This window comes from Kogia breviceps, chromosome 2, assembly GCF_026419965.1.
Source record: "Kogia breviceps isolate mKogBre1 chromosome 2, mKogBre1 haplotype 1, whole genome shotgun sequence".
NCBI lineage: Eukaryota > Metazoa > Chordata > Mammalia > Artiodactyla > Physeteridae > Kogia > Kogia breviceps.
The window spans coordinates 18,065,602-18,085,665 of record NC_081311.1 but is presented as its reverse complement, the minus strand read 5'-3'; the positions used below and the strand labels follow the sequence as shown (position 1 = coordinate 18,085,665).

General features: G+C 41.3%; 1 protein-coding gene across 5 annotated transcripts in view; it reads right to left on the bottom strand.

Annotated features, from left to right (window-relative positions):
* Positions 1-2,670: 2,670 nt before the first annotated feature.
* The window catches only part of GPAM (glycerol-3-phosphate acyltransferase, mitochondrial), a 131,845-nt gene continuing 114,451 nt past the window's right edge, over positions 2,671-20,064 (bottom strand). For 4 of the 5 annotated variants that reach the window (XM_067024679.1, XM_067024680.1, XM_059052075.2 and 1 more), the window contains 13 exons: positions 18,139-18,238; positions 17,605-17,817; positions 15,699-15,812; positions 14,469-14,554; positions 13,610-13,725; positions 11,570-11,640; positions 10,511-10,775; positions 9,817-9,953; positions 8,581-8,658; positions 7,830-7,970; positions 6,332-6,521; positions 4,945-5,003; positions 2,671-4,118 (listed from right to left, as the gene is read on the bottom strand). In XM_067024679.1, the coding sequence (XP_066880780.1) occupies positions 4,002-4,118; positions 4,945-5,003; positions 6,332-6,521; positions 7,830-7,970; positions 8,581-8,658; positions 9,817-9,953; positions 10,511-10,775; positions 11,570-11,640; positions 13,610-13,725; positions 14,469-14,554; positions 15,699-15,812; positions 17,605-17,817; positions 18,139-18,238 (1,687 nt within the window). In that variant the 3' untranslated portion in view covers positions 2,671-4,001. Of the gene's footprint in view, positions 4,119-4,944; positions 5,004-6,331; positions 6,522-7,829; positions 8,659-9,816; positions 9,954-10,510; positions 10,776-11,569; positions 11,641-13,609; positions 13,726-14,468; positions 14,555-15,698; positions 15,813-17,604; positions 17,818-18,138; positions 18,239-20,064 lie in introns of those variants that run through there. The other variant, XM_067024681.1, reaches the window with a different exon arrangement.

Genomic DNA, 20,064 nt, shown 5'->3' with positions numbered 1-20,064 from the left:
AAATATATCGGAAGCACCACGTTTAAAGGAATATTTACAGAAACCCAAAGAACCTCTCTGTGATGTGAATATTTACTGAGAAGGGCAGTAGCCAGGCTGTAGATATCTACATCCCCAAATGCTTGATCAAATTTGAAGAGCTCTGGGTCAATAATAAAATCACGCACTGCAGGTTCACAAATTTATGTAAGATTATTTCTTATAAGCTTTTCAATAAAGGCCTATGTGAAGTCAAACAAGAACCGTTTGTACAATGACTTATGTAGGGAACTTTTAACTACAAATGCAAGACATCAAGAATATATTCACTTTTTGGTTTATTAAAACAAAACTACACTTCTGTGCTTCTTACAATATATTGACAAACATAAAAATCAATCGATGTTTCCAAATAAGTTTCACTCACAGCGTCACATGGTACTTTATAATAAATCTTTTTATAACAATCTGACACTTCTCTGTACAATGGGCAAATAGTTTAACACCTTCCATCAAGGCTTTTCAGAACTTTAGATGTTTAGAAATAAAGTCAAAACTCTCTTTCAAATTCAATCATGAGTTTGTATTAAACTGAAATGCCAGATGCTAAGTCTCAAGTCCCCAACATGTGTTTTAAAAAACAGATTTACATCCAAATTAAATCTTATAAACCTCAGTGGTAAGTCCGATCATTTCTAAACACTAGAACTATTTGTGGATAAAAAGCTGCATTCGATTGTGCAATATTTTCTTCTAGGTTTCAATTAAAATCTTAATTTTTTATCCCAATTAATCCTAGTGTTAACTTTGCTACTTTCAGTGAAAAACCCAGATACATTAAGGGCTGGTCTTTCATCAAAGAAAAGAGCTCTGACCACCTACACTATAGTTTTCTGTGCTTATTGTCTTCAGGGGAGGAAATATACATCCGTTAAGTGCAACATCTGATTATACAAAATGCATGCAAATTCTGCCTCTGTGCCACGTGGCAGTTATTGTTTTGACCCCTTACGGAACTACCTAACATAGTGTTTCCCAAAATGTTTTCTATGACCCTAAGGAGAGGTCCATAAGTGTCCCAAAGGGGAAAAAGGCCTTGGGATCACACAGATTGGGAAATGCTGGCTTAAACAGGCTTGGTGCTGGCAGGCCCTGAGCCCTTGCTGCACTAAAGTGCACTGTGAGTTTCTAGGAAAGTGTCCGTATGCAAATTTATTTTACCAGCAACACTTTTTCTCTATACAAAACACCTATGAACATCTCACAGAGCACTCATATACATGGGACTTTGGGACTTGCTTTTCCCCTTCAGATTGGAAATGCCACAACCTTACATTCACTGCAACCCCTGATGTTTTCTCCACTCACTCTTGTGGCTTTGTGAGACTTAACAGACCTGAATAGATCTGAGAAGGAAACCTCACAGTACTAACTGTTACTAGTTCTACACATTTCACGCTAGTTCTTTCCCTTTGTTTTTCTTTAAATTTTGAGAGTGAAAATTCCTTCCCCTCTCTTGAATTTCTTAGGATTTTCTCATTTTGAAAGAGCGCAATTTCACATTGCTTATTATTGGGTCTTTTTGTTGGCTTTTTAACTTGAGTCACAGCTTGTCTTCCCCTGGAGGACATGCATTTCAGTTTTATAGAAATGCAATAGAGTAAACTGTAGTAAATTATTTACAAGCACCTAGTTTGTTCAATCTTACATGAAAGCCATTCGCTTTTGGAAAACAAGAATAAATCTTCTAGCAAAACAGTGCTATCTGGAAGCCTTATTGGGATGATGGATGTTCGTTCAGTTAGGAGGCACTCAAGAATGAGCTGTGCGAAAATTAACTCGAGGGTGAGCTTGTCTGGATGAGCAGAACTTTGGTTGAGATTTGTCTTCCTTAAAAAAGGTTTTCAAAGCACCAGTTAATTACAGAAAGCATGCATATTTATTCTCACAGTGAGTTAAGTAGCGAGAGAGCTAGCAAATCATATATTGCATTCCCCAAAGCATCTCAGTAGATTTCTAGAAAACAAACCAACTGAAAGGGAAAAATAAAGCCAGAGAAGCCACTGTTCCCTGCTTAGGCTGGTGCAGCAGTAGCTCTTAGCAGGAGTCACAGGCGGGGCAGCAGAATCCACTGGGAGGTCAGTCCCAACCTTGACTTAAAGGGTCTGAGTAATCCTTGGTCTGTAATTTAGACGATGAGTAAAAGAGACTAGTGAAATATTTGCTTGCCTAGACAAGGAACACACAAGGGGATAAATAAGCCTCCCTGGCTGTTCCCCCAAACACAGAGCTCCATCCTACTCAGGAAAAAGGAATGCTCCACGGGGAAGACCCCACTCCACACCAGAGACGCTGCAACACTGACAACTGCTTAATGGTACGAGAATGCCTATAAAGAAAACATATATTTTAAATGTGGAATTTGAGAAGAGTGGAAGAAAATCACAAAGGCATGGCATTATTGCTCTGAGTTTCAAAAGTTTCATACAATGTGAAATACCAATTAGTACCTTTCCCTCTCGCAACACACAGAATATTGATGAGATACTATTAGTGTTTAAAATCCAAGCTGATGAAAGCACAAACTTAATTCTCAGTACTTTTCGATTAAATTCAAAGATTACCTGCAATATTCATCACGAAAAATTCCTATTCCATAATACCATGGAGAGAAGAGAAGGAACAGTAAGCTGTTAGAAAACGTTTAATATCACATGATTTTTAAGAAATCACTAGAATTACCACAATTAGCTAACAATTATGATCCCTGCTCACAAAAAGGCACCTACATGTTATGAACAATGTTTCATAATTATTTGCCACTATGTGGCATCGGGGTTTAGGAGAATAACCCACACACATTTTTAAAGAACCATGGTTTTTTTTTTCTTCCTCGAAGCTAAAAAACCTATAAATGCCTCCGACCATTTGCCAGTCCGCAGGGCTATCACATATACTGTCCAGGTTGTACTCTGCCCAACGTGAGTGGGTACCAGCCACCCAGAAGACGGGCCGTGCACGACCTGTCTGCCTGGCATGAGAGGGCTGCGTCAGTAGCCTGAAGCCAGGGCACTTTAACACAGGCTATCAGGCCAAGCTAATAAGTTAATACAGTTGCTCTCTCTAAGAAACAGCTGTACCTGTGACAGGCGGGTACTACCTGAGGGGTGGGAAGGGATACAGACATAAAATAGGAGTTGTTCCTAAATACTTGCTGGTCATTTAAAACTCAATGGCACTTTTTCATATGCACAAACATTTCCAAAGTCAGTTTTCTGGCCGGGTTTATCTTGAATTCCGCCAGCCAAATCTATTTCCTGCTGTTAGCTGTTTGGTCACATTACCTCTATGCCTGACCTAAACTAACATTGTGTCTTCACTTAGCTCTTAAAACACTTTCTGTATCTGACTGCAACAGACAGCACAGTGATACCTGGGTGTCATGTACATTAGCCCATTCATTTGTAAAGCACTTTAAGATGAAAAGTGTTCCCACTTAAAATTTAGCTACGACTGACAAAGATAAAACCAAAAAAACAAAAACCAACCAAAAAAATCCAGGGGATGGATGACGCAATTATTTTTAAAGGAAGCATTAACCATTAATCAGAAAATATGCCAACGAATTACCTGACAGCATTAAGTATACTATACAAGATTCAGTTCTAGAATCAACTACATTTTTGTGTCCATCACAGTAATTAGTCCTTAACAGTTATACTTAAAATGTAAATCTTTAATAAACTCCAAAATAATCGTTTGCGATTTCATTTTGTAACCTATTGATTATGAACTGTGAACGGAGGCTGAGGGCCCCCAAAGTGTGATCTGTAGGCGGCTGTGTCATCTCAGAGTCCGATGATCACAGATCACGGCGGGGAGAAGGCACTTGTCTTCCAGGAGGTCACGTCAGGACAGGTCAGGCCCGACCACACGATGGCGCCTTCCACTCTCGAGCCACAGGCAGGAGCGTACGAGGGACTCACCCCACACTCGTCACTGGCCAGACGTGCCAGGGTCACCTACAGCACCACGAAACTCAGAATATATTCCAGGAGTTTTTGCCGGTTGCACTGAGGTAGAAAAGTGCTGCTGAGTTCTAAAACAGACACTCTCTTTTGTTTGGTCTCTTTGAAAACCTAGAGAGAAAGTTTAGATTAAATTAAAGACAAACCAAAAAGGGTCGGCAGGGAATTTCTGTCACCAACCCTGCTCTGTGTCCTAGACCAGAAAATGCCGTAAGGCACGTAGAGCCATATGCGGGCTTTAAGTAAACGTCCATGCAGGCGTGTGCGAGTGTGGGGTGGGGAGGTTATGGGGGCAGGTGTGGGGTTTTGGGGGTGGAGTTCAACCAGTGTACTATATTTTTAAATTTATGTTGGAATAAAGTCACAAATATTCCCTTACAAAGACCACTAGTACCTTCATGGAACTCATGTCCCAAATGATATGTGAAGATAAGGGATACCTGAGGATACTTCTAGAAATATTGGTAAAAGCACAAGAAAGTAACTGAAGGGACTTCCCTGGCGGTCCAGTGGTTAAGACTCCACACTCCCAATGCAGGGGGCATGGGTTCGAATCCCTGCTTGGGGAGCTAAGGTCCCCCATGCCGCACGGCGCAGCCAAGAGAAAAAACAGAAAATAACTGAAAGTCATATGGCCTAATTAACATCCCCACCAAAACTGTAGTAGAATCTTGAAACACACTGACACCTTGATTTGGAATGAAGATGAAAACCGGGAAAATTCTGAAACATCCAAATAAATCTGTGCTGATGGGCCTCAACCTTCAACGTGCCCCGTCTTCTCCCAACCCCCAGAAATGCCTGAATGATTAATCCAGCAGAAACTGCTTCTCCCGGGGTTCAGCCCAACACAAAGGTGACTCACACAGACTAGATCTAAACGGAAAGAAGACAGACGTGAACACACTCTTTCATACCATAAGCAGGGGACACTCACCCCAATATCCTTAAACATTTTCACAGCATTCTTCACAAGACAATAGGTGGCACTCTCAGCTGTGGAAAAAGAAAAAGCCCCTGTCAAACGATTAGGCCCAGCAACAACGTAAAGCCCAATATCCACAGTAAGAGCGCGGGGGAGGCTAGGGAGAGGGTCAGAGCAAGTCCAAGGACTGGGCCAAGGTCCCTTTCGCTACTGGCAACCTGTGAGGCCTCAAAGGATTTGCCGTTCCTTTAAACCTACTTTGCCGTCTTTTAAGGAAAAAAGAGAAGGAGAGAGGGATAAGGAGAGAAAGAGGGAGGGAAGAAGAGAGGGAGGCAGGGAAGGACAGAGAGAAGAAGAAGGGAAAGAGAAATACCCAAAACATCCATCTTGAAGGATTTTTGTAAGACTCAAGCAAGACAGTGTGTAGAAATTCTTTTAAACTGCACAGTGATGCATACATGACTACACCAGTGGGACCAGAAAGAGCACAAGTCTAGAGGTTGGAAAAAAAGAATTCTGAACCCAGGTTGCCCTTTAACTAGCTATGTGGTCTGGAATAGTGTCCTCATCTAGAAAGTGAGGTGATTCTAGCTCTAGATAGCAATCTAGAGATATATCTAGGGACATACCTACTCTATCTATCTATCTATCTATCTATCAAAAGAGAGATCTAGATATCTCTAGATAACTATAACTAGGTATCTCCAGATAGATTATCTCTAGATCCCTCATGGCTCTAAAAATTCCTGATTCGAAGTAGTTTCAGTCCTAAACCGAAACTGTATAAAATGCTACTCCCACCCCAATCATACCTCTTCTGTAGCAGACAGTACCAAGTGCCGGCCAGTATGGGGGGCAAATGAAACACCCACTGCTACTAGGAGTGCAAACTGGTTCAGCACTTAGGAACCGCTTGGCAGTACCCACTAAAGCTGAACCCACCAAGTCACACCCTGTGACTAGGCAATTCTCCTTTGCAGCCCAGCATAAATGAGTCCCTGTGTTCACCCAAAGGCACATTCAAACATGTTCACAGCAGCACTATTCAGAGTAGCTCTGAACTGCAACACCCAAATATCCATCGATGATGGATGTGAATAAATAAAATGTGGTAGATACTTATACAGCGGACTACTACAAAGCAACAAGAATAGACAAACTACATGCGACGACATGTATGAATCTCACTTACAAAGTTAAATGAGAAAAGCCAGACATAAGAATATCTATCTGTATCATTCAATTTATATAACACACCCAAACAGGTGGTAGTAGTAGTAATCTAAGGAGTTAGAGGTCAGGATAATTTTGCATTCTTTCCAATTATCTCCAATGAGCAGACTCCCATAATCGAAAAGTGTGTAGCTTTTAAAAGAAGCCAAAATAGGGTCACACATACCATACACTGCCACACTTCTTTCTGTCCTGGTTATTAGGTATCTGTGCAGCTTTTGCAGATACTCAGGCTCTGGAACAGGACCACTGAAGTTGTGCATGAAGATGGCAGCAGAGCTGTAGGCCTCCAGCAAAGGCCCAAGGAGCCTCTGCAGGAAGGTGATGAACTGCTGGTGCTCCTTGGACTGGCTCACCTGGGAGGGGAGGGGGGAGACCAGTCACTGGGGGACAAAGGAACCTCCTCGGGGTGCCAGCGGCTCGGGAAGACGGCCCCTCGCCGCCTCCACGCAGAAGCGGCCTGCTGCGCCGTGTGCACAGCAGCGCTCCGGGAAATGACTGCTGGTTTTGAAATGCATTCTTTACTGTAATCACTGACATTCACAGTACTTGAGGTTTGCGTTCATCGAACAGCCGCCTAGGAGAAATTGTCATACATGAATGACACAATTATGCCATACTGTCATCACTGAAAATAGCTGGTCCCGGGCTGGTCGTCGAAGCCTGGCTCAACGGTCACTCAAGTGCACAAAAAGGCCGCATGCCGAGACCCCCGAGATCATCTCAGTCCCTCCCAGCCCTCACTGCCCGCCGTCCCCAGATGGCTTCGGGCCCACAGTCCGGCCCAGCGGGGAATGGTGGCGGTGATGACGGGGTGCTTTGGGCAGTGGGCGCTCTCACTGCACCCCTCCCCCAAAACATGCACGTTCAGACGAGCCTCTCTGGAGTGTGGAAGCAAGATCACTGCCCCATCTCGAAACTAATAATACCCAACGTGGAAAACCTCCAAAAGTCATTTGGACTCTCCTCTGTGTGTGCGTGTGCGTGTGTGTAAATGAGGGGTATTATCCCGCTGCAAAGACCGTAATCCACTTAGGGTATTCAGAAAAGAAGGGTCATTATCACTGATTTCTAAAATTACAAATTAGACAAAATTGCTTTTTCTAAAGCAGGGACAATCTTTTAAAAATCAAATGTTCTCCTGTGATAGGATTTGTCTTAGTTGAAGGCAAAGAGCTTGATGTAGGAAATTTGGGGAGAGATGGCAGGACTGAGCCGGACTCAAAAAGAGCAACCAGGCCAGTGGCAGCTGAATCTTAATTCTCTCCCATACCTGGCACGGGAGGGACTGCCTTGCTTCGGTGATGACTGAACAAAACCACTGCCTCTTTAGGAGTGAGTGCAGGTGCGGGTAAACAGGTTTGCACCTGTGCATTCTACTGAGAGGGTCATGAAAGCTATCGTCTATGATGTTCACCTTCCTGAATTTTCAGACTCTTGTCTCTTTTTCCATTTATCTATACCCAAACAGAACAATTTAAGGTATTAATTCAATTCAAACAGTTTCCGTATCCTAACCGAGCAGAAGGCACCCCAGCTAGTTTGTGGGTGCTCTGAATGTGAATTAGTCACCAGAGTCCCAGTGTATAAGAACCTCGTAACTTGTGGCAACATACGCCTCAACTCATCACTGTCACGCCCACCAGAACTCTGCACCCAAGTACCTTCAGGTAGCAATCTCGCTGCTCCTCACCAAAATCGCTGTCTTCGTCCTCTTCATCGCTCCTCCAAGACAAAGGTTCAGGAAGCTTCTTGTCCCACTGCTGTTCAGCAAGACCAGGACTACCATCTTCCTGATCGTCTGGCTATGCCAGGGAGATGACCAAGAGTAAATAAACATGCACAGGCGCGCAAACACCTGCCCGGCTGGACCCCGGACAAAGCAGTCCTCTCTCATTCCCTCCCCTACGCTGCACAACATCAATCCACTGCCCTCTCCAAGCTCGAAATCACTCGGAAGACAGCAGGGGAGGGAAAAGAGAAAGAGTGAGGGCGAAAGCTACCAGACAGATCAAATAAAATAACCCTTCCCTCTCCTAAATGGGTACCTGTTTTCCCAGGCCATACCCTCTATACCAAAGGTGCCAAAATTAAAACAAAATCTCAAAGAAGAAAAATGCACATGTGCAAGCTACAAGCACACAGATATGCAGAAGAGCTGATCTTAGAAGGCGGACTTCTGGATGTCAGGGACTCTAGTCAAGGTACATCTTACACGACACCCATTACAAAAAAGGAACCAAAATACTCAGCAGTCCCCAAAGACATTTATTCTCCTCATTCTTATTTTTCTCTTCATCTCATCTGGACTCGACTATATATCAAGTGGAATTATTGGTTCAGGTGGCTGGTAGGAAAGATAATGAAGAGCAAGAAACTAAATGAAGGCAAACAAAGGCAAGCATGTCCTCTTACCTCCGCCACTATAAGAATGCCATACTGGATAAACCTGCCTACTGTTTCATGGCAAATTTGGTAAAACGTCTGGCAGGGCTAAAAAGAAAAGGCATTTCAGTGTAAATTTCACTGTCCTCCACTTATTTTTTTAAAGACAGAAAATAGCACACAAGGTTAGCTGCTGAATGCTTCCACAGTATCACCTGCCTCCCTCCACGGGGCAAGCCCTAAGAGTTCCGACACCCGCCCTCTTGATGAGTGCATGTCATGGTCAAAAGAAGAGACCTCGTAACCTGAATGCAGCACCCCCTGCAAAGGGGGCTCCTGAGCTGTGTCTCCCCGAGTGGAGCAAGGCCTTAGAAGGGCTGCTTGTCAGGACCCTACACCTGTTTCTTCCTTTATAAGACAATTTCTCTGCAAAAGCTATCTTACAGTAAATGTTGTACACAAAGGTGGTGGATGAGGAAACACAATATGTATTCAAGTAACTCAAAAAAGACCCAAGTGAAAGACAAGGTCAAACTTGAGAGCCTTATCTACCCTGTCCCCTCCCACCCTGCCCCCAAGATTCATGCAAAACAGATTCCCCAGCAGCACCACGAACATATACAAAGAACGCTGTGGAGGAGAGCTGTACTCACAATACCTGTGCTCATACATGTCCCAGGACACATTCATATAAGCGGAAAAGAACAGACTTTAAAATAAAATATAAATTCTATTTGTTGATGATTTTGAGGAAAAAAAATCTCTCTACTGCTTAATATGTATGCCTCATTATAAATGTCTAGAAGTATTTAAATATAATATAAATGCTCATTAGTTCCACTGGGCCTTACTTTCCCCATTTGTAAAGAAGAAGGGGTTGTTGAGCAGATGAGTTTTAAGACTGTTTCTGACTCTTATCTTCTACAGTTCTCTCATCCATGAGTGGGCATGTTAATTATTTACAAACCCCTGACCCAGTTGCTTAAGCGCAGTAAGAGCTCAACAACTCTGGATCTCAGTGATAGAGAACGCTGAGGCATCTGTCCTATCACACCTCACAGCACGCGAAGGGGTCGCTGGAGCAGTGACCCCCAATAGCAAACCAAGATAGTAATGACATAATGGTTTGGTGGTCACTGAGACCCAGGAGCAGGATAAAAAGCTTCAATAATGGGCCAAAAACTCTCTAAAAGGGAAGCATTTTAATGATTTCACAAAGATGCTCAAGAAAAAGAGAAGAGGCAACACTAAAGAGTCTTCACTTACAAGAGAGATGGTGCCTTCGTTGGAGAGCAGATAGCACAGGCTGGCGGCCTTGCGCACCAGCTGTTCCTGGCTGATCGAGCTGGCAGACACAGGCGCTCCCGGGCCCCTCTTCTTCAGAACTGCGTAAAGGCTGCAGGCTGAGAAAGTAAAAGCATCAATGAAGCTGGCAGACTTAGATCTCCAAGAAAAACTTCAACTGGCTCAGATTAGTTGGATTACCTCAATAGATTATTAATACATCAAAAATAATTATCTGCATTCACTAGAGAAATTTAAGTACATCCCTTCAGAATTTACTTCTTGTGATTCCATGGGATCCCAACCCTATCAAACCTTCCTCAGAAGCTTCCATCCCATCTGCTCTCCCTCTCCTCTGTTGCCTCCACTAACTTCACTGTCGTGTTTGTCTCATCTCACTTAGATTTTCAGCTCATGAACAGCAAGACATCTTACTTCTCCTCCCTAGTTAAAACATGTAATACTATACATACAGTAACCCAGTTACTACTTGTTGAACAATAAATGTAAGAATAAGCTATAAACAGTGACATAGCAGATGACATTTTTATTTGAAAACGAAAACTATAGCAACACATTCCCTCAAACATGGGGCTATCGTCCAAACTGAAGTAGACACCACCACGTGCTTTTGGTCATTTTACTTGCCACGAAAATATTTCAGGGCCCGACATACCTATGATGGCCTCCATGATAAAGACGTGAAGCAGCCCATTGCTGTAGAAGTTGAGTTCAAAGACTGATGGGACAGTTGTGCTGGGAGTAATAAAAAATTCATCGTTCCTGCTGGTGTGTGTGATTGTGATGCAATTTCCCAGCAGCTGTATGGCATGCATGACTACATCTTCTGAATTTCCTGAGAAACCCAGGTCAAAATCGCGAGCCAGGACTTCCTCCTTCATCACAAAGAAGTCCTCCACCAACGTGGAGAGATCAATTCCCTAGAGAAACAGACAGAAGTGGTCTCTTGAGAACAGAAAACCTCCTTCCCAAAAGATGAAGAGACCGTTCCAAGGATTTTTTTTCTTGCCTTGGCTTTCCTGCAGCTCCCTGTTGGCACATAAGGAAAAAGAGCCAAAACACCGTGCAAAGAAAGTCAGGAGACTGCTTAAACAGCCGTCCCCCAGGAATGTCAAGATACACCACATCCAGAGACTACTCTAGCCACAACACAGGATACGAGCACGTACGATCACAAAAGGGAGAAGCCACCACCTGAAAGTGAGAAGTACTTATTTTCTAGCAAGAATTTCCCTCATTCTAAATATTTATCTGACAAATATTTATTTGGTGTCTATATACTGGCACTATGTTTGGTGTTGAGAACATGACTGTGAGAGAGACAGACAGACAGACACAGTCTTGCCCATCACAGGGCTCAGACAGGTGTATTGTGGGAAGGCAGAGCACAGGTCCAAAATACAAATCAAATAGCTTGGAAACCATCAGCATCAGAATACTTCCCACCTGTTGATGAGATACGCCTTATTTACATTGACTGTATTACTCAAAGAATGTCTTACTGTCATATAAAACAGTCTCTGAGGTTTTTTTTATGTAGATTTCTTCCTCCATCAGGTGTAAGCACCTGTCGGCAGAGTCCTTAGCTTATTTTACTGTTTATCTCACAGGACTAGCTGGAAGGGGGCCAAATCTATCAGTGGACAAGTATTTGAAGAGCTGACAAAGCATTTTCATGCTTTCTATTGAACTCCAGGTGACACTGCAGACATACCTGCCTGTGTCTGTAGAGGAGCAGGCAGGCCACGATGTGTGTTGACATAATGGCACAGGACTTGCTAGCGGCTGGAAGGCAAACACAGATCTTTAGTTGCACTTTTTTTTTAAATATAGCTAAAACTTTTTTAAAGTACCTAAATCTTAATCAGGAGTATTTAAAATTATAAAAGTCCTCTGCCACATTTCCTATAACCGATTTACCAAAGGGAAGTTACAAATTATACCATGTTCTGGGCCAATGGAACCTTATTAGAGATCATTATTCATCACATAATAGAATTCAGTCTAAGACAGGTCTGCCCTCAGTCCAAACCAATGGAAGTTAGTTACTCAGTGACCAAGAGAAATCTTTATGGAAATGCCAAGACCCAAAGTATGAGCCTATTCTAAGAGCTCTAAAGGATATCCTACTTTAGTGTTTCTTGACTTGTTCCTGGCCTCAGTCTACTGTACCTGCAGCTCTACTTCACTCCTCTTGCAGGTATTCACCACCACATTACAACAAAGTCGGGGGGGTGGGGGGGGATGGGGACAGGTAGTTAAAGTCAGAAATCTGGGGTCAAATCCTAACTTCTACACTAATTTCATGACTTGGGGGAAATGTCTTAAATTCCCAAGCCTCAGCTTCCCTTCGGTACAATGAGCATCCACCTGGTTCACTGGGCTGTGTGAGCACGAAATGACTGACCTGGCACAGGACGCACAGTAATGGGTACTCAATACGCTTCAATTTCCTCTTTTCAACCTGGCCCGGGGGCAGGTCAGAGGTAGGAAGGAAGGGGACAGAAATACATTTGAGAATGACTATAGTCCATAACTCAATATTCTAAATTTGTAGAAAATTATTAATCACACGAATCAAATAGGAGAACATCTATGGAATAATCTAAAATAAGACACCATCTGTGGGTCTTCTGAGATGATAATGAATTCATGAATACTTCATTCACAACTGATGTTGTCTCCAGTGTTTAAGAAACAAAAAAGTACTGAGTACCATATATATTTGGCCTTTAAAAAGAATATTTAAACTTTTTTTTAATTAAGTATTTGTGTTATAAATGGAAAAGAGCACAATACAAAATGGTAAAAAATATTTTTATAGACTAGACAGCAACACATCTGGTTATTTGGGTAGTGAGTTTTATCTTAATTTTACAACTTTTCAACATTTAAGGATGAATTATTTTTAGCATCCAGAATTTAAGCAAGGGAGAGACACAATCAAATGTGCTCCAGAAAGACTATGCTGGCCCAGCGTAAAGCAGGAGTAGAGGCAGCTACAGTGAAAGGAGCGGGACGGGGTGAGGAAGCCTCCACGCTGGTATCCGCAGGAAATGCTGAGAGTCTGACCTGATGGGGAGGAGGCACAGGGAATGGCAAGGAGATCGCGCCTGGGTGGCACCCCAAGGGCCCCGCGCTGCTGCTGCTCTGCGATCTTAAAGCAGCCTCTATAACGTGACACCATGCTGCAATTTGGAACTTAAGGACGGCTAATTCTGCAGCTAACTCACTCCACTCTGAGTCGCGCCCATTTGCATTATTTGTGTACAACTATCCCCCTGAGAAGAGCATACGTCTATAAGTACAGAACCATTATTCAACTTGTATTCCCCACAGCTAAAACAAAAATTTACACATAATAGCCGCAAAATATTTGCCAAATAAAAATGATCATGGGGTCACAGGGGAAAGGGACATGCAACTGTAAACCTAGATGTTGTACCAAGAGTTAGTTCAAAGAGACTAATTCATAAGCAAAAGAAGCAACAAATCATTTTGGCAATTTTTTTAAATGCCTAAGAACTACCACATGAGTACCTGCTAATTACCAGGTACGGTGTGAGATGTTTCACTGGGTTACCTCAAATCCTCTCAGCACCACTTTCTTTCTAATAACTTACCTATCACCCCGTGTGTATTAGTACTAGAACCAGAAGTGGAATCTAACTTTGTCAGATTCCAAAACCTGTATGGTTCGTACTGCATCACACCGAATCTGAATTATGTAATTAGAGACTGGAATTCTACTTACTGAAGAGAATGTGCTCAGCCAGATTTGCAATCAATCTTCTTCGGAAGGATTCATCTGTTGCATTTCTGGACTCGTTAATGGACGTGTCTGTACCTTCAGCAGCAGCATCACTGGGTCTAAAAAGTTTTTGTTTTTGTTTTTTTAATTAGACTTCTATAACCCCACTCTTTCACAAAGCATACTACAACATGGGCTTAAGATACAATGTATTAGACACTTTAAATTTCTACATATTCTAAATTTAAGCCACAGATAGATTATTTCTGTGTGTTGTTTTACTCCATAATATACCTTATTATGTTTAATACACTCTCCTGACCAAAATGTGTTATTTAATTATGACTAAATAGTCTGTTGGTACATCACTTCCAGAAGCCACCAGCAGAAAGAATGCATAAAGCAAGATGCCTCATTTTAAAACATTTTCAAAAATCCAATACGTGAACATATATTAAAGGAAGGGCTTGACATTCTATTTCTCTAAGTGACAATTCGATTTGAATTCTGGAAAATTCACATAGGAAAACTCTTTCATATGTTGCATGAACATGCAATATGCATAGCCTAAGTTACTATCAAAAAGAACATTTCAAACATTCAAAAATATAAATCAAATAAGAACTCTTACATGATGCACAAAATCAAAAAGATTTTATGATGCAAGTAATCAAAAACCTTCAAACTAATGTGGAAACACATAATTTCAAGATCCTTTATCAGACCAAGAGAAAAGTTACTCAAGTGAGGAAGTAAAAACAAGAACATGAATGCCCTTAATAAAGTTAACAAATTCTTCCATGCAATAGAAGAAATAACAGATATTTGATGGGTCAGTATAAAAAAATTCCATGAACTTTACCTTGAAGGAAGTATAGCTGGTAACAACGCTTGCTCCAGAGAAAGTGGAGAAGAAACAGGTTTCTGACTTTGGCTTTCTAAATATTCCTGGAAAAAAAAAATAAAATATTACCATTTACTTCCACTGTCTCACTTCCATAAACATGTATAAAATATAGTTTCACCTTCAAAAAGAAAAAAGGGAGATGTTAATAAAATGACCCATATTACATAACATGAGAAATACTTTCTATATCCTTAACTGTCTTCAGAAATGTAGAATAACTCACAGAATGTCGTTAAGCATGAAATCTAAGAACAGAAACTCCAAAAAATAGGATGATGCTTAAGCAAAATCATTTAAAAATTCAGGGGAAAATTTAATTTTTCTCTTATCTTCCTGAAATTATTTGGCATTCCCAATATTACTAATAGTGATAAGTCATCAACCATACCTTCTAAAGGAAATCTGACACCCTGAAGGTCACATTACACTCAAAAGAACCTCAATTCAAAAGCAAATCATAAACAAGAGAAGCTGTGCAATATTAACAACAACAACAACAAAAAGTGATAAGAAATGATGAGGTCCCTAGAAGTCAAAAGCACGTAAGGCCAGAAAGCACGCATCTAGCATAGCAGTTTGACTCTTTCAACGAAAAACCAAAAAGTGACACAGAAGGAAAAGCAGGACACCTCTGCACCTCATCTTTAAGTTCCCAACTCCCCACCCTTCTCTTCTCCTTTACCGATCTGAAAATCTTAAGAATTTAAAACTGCAGGGCCTCAGGGACCCACCAGCCCCAGGCTTCTCCATGAGGATAGCACTATTCCTCTGAATATGTAGGTGTTAAGACTCCACTCAGTAGAATACGGCATCATCCTAGACTATCAATGTTACCCAGCTGTGAGATACGTTCTGAAAAATTTCTCTTAAGGGCAATTTTAAAACATCATATAAAATACTGATATAGGTAAAGCAACATGCAAAATTCTCATGAATTTAAAAAAACAGCAATACATTTTGAGACTGATATCTCACAAACAGAGACATTTAGGCTCCTTCATCAACAGGCACATTTCAGTGGAATAACTTAGGAAACACTACCCTTGTCAGAGTCCCCGTTCTGTAAGAGAAGAAAGTGAGGCCCCAACTCACATGGAGATGAGGCATCAGGGGCCGGACTAGAGCGCAGATCTTGTGACACTGAGCTACACCCAGGCTGACACAGCTTCGTTTCAACACACTCACCTTTAAGGAAAATGGTTGTGCAAAATCCACTCTGACACATCCATAGTTTTTTCGTAACATTCTGATAACGCCTCTTGCTACGCTCCAGAGGCTCTCGTTCTTCTTAGGTTTTCCCTAATTTGCAATTTTGAAAGAATAGCATGGTAAGAAATAAAGCTAACAAATATACAAACATCATTATCCAAAGAGTAAAGTTTATTGATTTTTTTTTATGGAAACCGATGGTTTGTCTGGAAAAAGATAATAACGAATGAAGGAAAATAAGTACTCATTGACTGAGACCTGACAGAAAATGTTTAGCACTCAAAGATGCTAGAAGATGTAATCACGTCACTGGGGAGGTAATTTGGCCAATGAAAAAGGAAACATTTAACACAACTCCATTTAGTGCATTGTTTACATCATTCACAAAAATAGAACTGCAAACTACTGAAGGACAAAAATGATGTAACAGCCTGAAAAACTGTTCTGCAGTTCTCATCTCAGATAAAAATAAGATATCACAGAGGCCACCTTATTGTGGTCTGATGATCATGATGGTCCAAATATGTAACATTAGGCAACCAAATGCCAAATTCGGCCCCCGAGTGGCCTTTGCGCCAATTATTCATTCAGTTAAGTGTTTCCTGAATATTTAACATGCGTAAGGCACAATGTCAGCTGTATGAGGGACACAGGACTCAGATGTGATGTCATGAGACGCAGTCAGGGCGAGTGGAGCGTATGTTCAGAGTTGACACAGGCAACACAAGGAGGGGTCTCACAAGAGATAATAATAATAATCCAGGTCTATCACTTTATTTCTAAAGCCTCCAATTATTAGGAGTCCTTGAGCTTCTGATATGCTTTGGGCGATAAGCCTGAAACAAGTACCGTGACCAAGACCTCCACACTAAATAAGAACAAAACTAAATTCCTCTGGAACTTGCACACTGCTGGGAGGAACAGTAAGTTGGTAAAACCATTTTGGAGAACTGTTTGGCAGCGTCTACAAAGCTGAACATACATATCCTTTATGATCCACTGATTCCACTCCCAGGCACATACCCAACAAAATGCATACATATGGTCACCAAGAGAAATGTACAAGAATGATCACAGCTGAAACCAGGAAACCAAACTTTTTTTCCAACAGTAGAATAGACAAATTGTATATTCATACACTGCAATACTGTACAGCTGTGACAATGAACAAATTGTAACTACCTGTAACAACAAACAGGTGTTGCTTGAGCAAAGGAAACCAGAGATAAAAAGTCCACACACTGCATTATTCCATTTATATCATGTTCAAAAATGGGCAAACTAATCTATTCGGTAAGAAGTCAAGATAGGTGGTTACCCTTGAGGGGAAAACAATGAGAGAGGGATAAGGGAGGTTTCTAGGGTCCTTGACCTGGGTCCTGGTTATGTAGATGTATTCATTTTGTGCTAATTCAAGCTACATGCATATGATGGGTGCATTCTTCCTTAACTATTTACTTCAGTAAAAAAAATTACTGCAGTCTCAAAATTAATTTGTAGTTGCTTTGCCAACATGATCCCACCAGTTATTCAGGTTTAACTTAAACTCTACACATAAGCAATAAGCCCTGGGGAGACCGAGCCATGTAGACCCTCCCCCGGGCAGAGGTGGCAACTCAACATCAAGTATTCTTCCACTTCCCGACCCCACGACCAAGGCGTGATTAATCTAATCATGGCACTTCCTCCAAATGCGGGAAATTACCACATCATCACTACCAATCAGGCTGCCATAGGGTATGAAAGCCCAGCCTACCACGTTTCCTACGTTGTTATAAAATTAGAGAGTAACAAAAATATTCTTAACTAATTCTAAAAGCACTTATCTAAAAGCGAAAGACTGGAAAGGCAAAGATGACTTTTGTGCAGGTGCTCCTCTTACCAGTTGTTCGCCATTGTAATGACCCTCAATAATACGATCGTAGGAGATCCCAACAGGTATTATCAAGATGTCTGGGATGGTATTGGTAGACAGAGTATCTACTACAACTGACAAAAGTCCTGCCCGAGCACAGGAGATTTTTCCACTCCTAGAGCGTGTGCCTTCCAGAAAAATCTCCAAGAACTGCTGCTGTCGAAGTAGTTCAACTATATGCTGGAATATAAGGAGAAAGTAAAACATGAACTCATGAACTCAAGATCACCCAACTTAGAATAAGCTCAGCAAAGTTAAACCCCAAAAAAAAAACCTATAACTTCTGACAAAATATTTTGCTCACGCAGATAATATCAAAAGAGCTTCTCCAATGTTATATTTTGGTGATAACAAAAAGTAATCATCAAACCCATATCCAAGCAATAATCACTGAAATAATTAGTCAGACAACTGTTTTTTAAAAATCTCAATCAAGTCTCATTTTCTTCTACTGTGATAGCTACCATAACGACTTTAAGAATAATTAGAGATCACACGTACCCCATGGAGCAAAGCTCTATAGAGAATATCTTTCCGTCCATCTGGCGTCTCATCTAGCCTCCGTCGTATGAAAAAGCCCCCAAGCTTATGGATCAGGGTACTATAAATTTAAGAACGCATTAATTTTTTAACAAGAGTACTCAAATTCCAAGTTATTCGAAACGTGTCATTTGGACATAAACCTCATGTGTTGTTTGAGTTGCTGATTGTGAAAATATGGACATTTTTCCATTTTCCATATATTGACGTGTTTCAGTCATTTACATTATTCATTAGCCTTCAGAATATCCCTGTGTATAATGAAGCTCTGTTACATCTGTTCTAAGCCAAAAGGAGTTTACATGATATATTATCCCGCAAGCTGGTACAGACTTTAAGAGGATTACAAAATACCACTAAATTTTAAAACCCTGTCCAGGGTCTCAAGACACTGACCTTTAGACATCCCCAAATTTTCCTATGGCACATTTACTACAAGATGAATGTGATGTTACAAAAGCTCCTTTGGGGAAACCTTCTCAAGTAAGTATTTCTTAGAGAGTATCCCAGTAAGACAAGAGTAACTTTATCAAACTGGAACCAATCATAACCATCCTCCCAAAACATGAAACCAAAATTTGCTTCATTTACACATACATAGAATAAAACAATTGGCACAACCCCACATCTCTGTCTAAAGCACTGATGAATTATTTTGATATGAGGTTGAAACTTTCCAAAACTTAAGTCAACTTTTCCAAACTCAGAGCCTCCTCCTATTCTGTTCAGAGTGATATTAATATAAATATTAATATATATTTTGGAATCTTCTACAGTCAGCATAAGGAGGCTACAGTAAGATATATCCAGAACTTAATGTCACTCTTTGAAAGTAAAACTCTGCAGAATAAATTCTTAATAAATGAGATGAACCATCCACAAAAATAAGCCCCCTTGAAAAGTTTGTGAATGTACAGACTGGCATGTAACAAAAGAACGCTGAAAATAAACAGGCCAGGTTATCTAGAGTCTGTCATGTCTAAAGGAATGATAAGCTGAGCAACGGCTGGCATAGAGGTCGTGAAAAGGGAAGTTGGATTATGAGAAGTTATCAATGTTTATTAAGTACTTCCCCAGAGATCCACCTTAAGAACCAATCCAACCTGGGGGGAATGAGTACATGAGTTGTTCTGATTACAGAAGAGGCAAACTATTACGGGGCAAGGCTTCTTAAGAGCCCAGCTGGAACAGTCCTCTTCACGCCTAAGCAGCTTTCTGATGACTTTCTAATTCAACTTTCCAGCTTCCTTGACACTGGGAAGAGGTATCCATGAGAGAAACATAGATATTCAGATACTTGGAAAAGCATGTCTGCCCTGTAGGGTCATATGACGCTGGATTAGAGCTAGCTGTTTGCCTACATTCCCCATTATTTTATGAGCTATTTGAAAGTAAGGACTATGTATCTCGTTCTCCCCTGTCTAGAGCACATTTGGGTTAAGTATTGGTTTCCTGCATGAATGAATGGCTTCTCTTCGGTCATTCACATGCATGAGATGAGCTACAGAGCTCTGAGCCACGGGGTGAGGAAGGAGCTCCCTGGACCGCGAGGCCGAGGATCAGGTTCCCGGCGCGCCAAGCAGGGCAGCCCTTGTGAAGCGCCACCAGCACAGCCGCTTCCCTCCGAGTCACTCCATTCATCCTCCTCGTGCTCTCTACTACTCACAGAGCTGACCTCAGACATGCTGTGTACCTTGAAGTATGAAACTAAATACTTTTCAAATCTGTGACCTCTTCTCCAAGAGCACTATTATACTTTTATTTAGCCTTCATTATCTTTTATTTGAACTACTGCAATAGAGTCGGAATTGACCTAACTCCCTCTAATCCAGAATGACTTTTCAAAATGCAAATCCGAACGTATCATTTCTCAAGTATGGGATACAC